Consider the following 1,121-nt stretch of genomic DNA (forward strand, 5'->3'; position numbering starts at 1 on the left):
GATTGGGCAAGGGGGTTATGTGCCTCCCCCAGCAACACTGCGGATGAGACGTGAATCCCAATCATTAGACATGTGGAAAGAGCATGAAATAAGCCAAAGTTGCAGCTCTATTTGTTCTAAAATGATGGAAAAATGGCCACCTTTTCATCAAGTAAGAAAAGAAGAAAAAAAACCCAGAGAGGGCACTGAAGGAGGTTAGGTGAGAGCCACCAATATCTCAGGCTCAGAGCCCCAAAGTGCCCAAATGCTTCAGACCGTGGACAGCGGCACATGCTCCTGCCTCCCAGTGCCACCCACGCAGCCCCAGACTTCTTGGCCTCCAATGGCTCCCAAGCCCCTCTTCTCCCCTATTCCTCCTTCATCCAGTCATCCCTCTTCCAGGTCCTTTGGTGAGGATTGCCCCTGGAGGCAGGTGTCATACACTGTCCCACATGCTCACAGACTTCTCCTTGGCACCTCAGAGCCTGAGACCCTGACAGTGGCTCTTCTCGGGTGGAGGAGGAGAATACAGAAGCAGCCTTCACCTTACCTGAAACGATGGTGTAGCCAATCCCCCGGGGACGTCCTTTATCCTGGTCGATGGCAGTGATAATGTGCACCGTTGTACCCTGGATAGAAGAGAGGAGGGCTTCAGTGGGGTGCCGGGGCCCTCGTGCTGCTGTCTTTCTTTGGAGTTGTCCTGGCACCCACAGCTTCCTTCCCCAGGCTGACTCCCAGCTGCAAGGACAGCCGAGGAAGTAGGTGCCACGTGTTCAGGCCTCAGCTGCTCCCATTGTCTCTGGGACACACGTTGAAGCCCCCCGGCAAACACCTCAGGGTCCTGTGGGGAGTCCCAACCTTACTGACATTATCATTCCCCCTTCCCCTCCCCATATGCCTTGTTTGGATGAACCACTCATGGGAGAAGAACAGATGAGGAGCAGCCAGCGGAGAGACTAGAGTCTGTATCAACCACCCTTCAAATTGCTGTGTGACCTCAGGAAGGTTGCTGCACCTCTCTGGCCTCAGTTTGCCCCACCTTAATGTGAATAACAGTAAAAACCCTGGGACCTTCTTTTCACTGGGGTCTGAGTAAAGGAGAATATCATCGATCAATTACTCTATAGATGAAGCATCATCAA

At 53.0% G+C, this 1,121-nt stretch overlaps 1 protein-coding gene across 1 annotated transcript in view; it reads right to left on the minus strand.

The window, feature by feature from the left end:
- Positions 1-204: 204 nt before the first annotated feature.
- Positions 205-1,121, minus strand: part of LOC103582886 (protocadherin-8-like) — a gene marked incomplete at its 5' end in the record, with an annotated part of 7,406 nt that continues 6,489 nt past the window's right edge. Inside the window, one exon of the mRNA XM_008564356.1 lies at positions 205-608. Within this exon, the coding sequence (XP_008562578.1) occupies positions 348-608 (261 nt within the window). The remainder of the gene's footprint in view (positions 609-1,121) is intronic.

Source organism: Galeopterus variegatus, unplaced genomic scaffold (genome assembly GCF_000696425.1).
Source record: "Galeopterus variegatus unplaced genomic scaffold, G_variegatus-3.0.2 Scaffold18366, whole genome shotgun sequence".
In the NCBI taxonomy this organism is placed as follows: domain Eukaryota; kingdom Metazoa; phylum Chordata; class Mammalia; order Dermoptera; family Cynocephalidae; genus Galeopterus; species Galeopterus variegatus.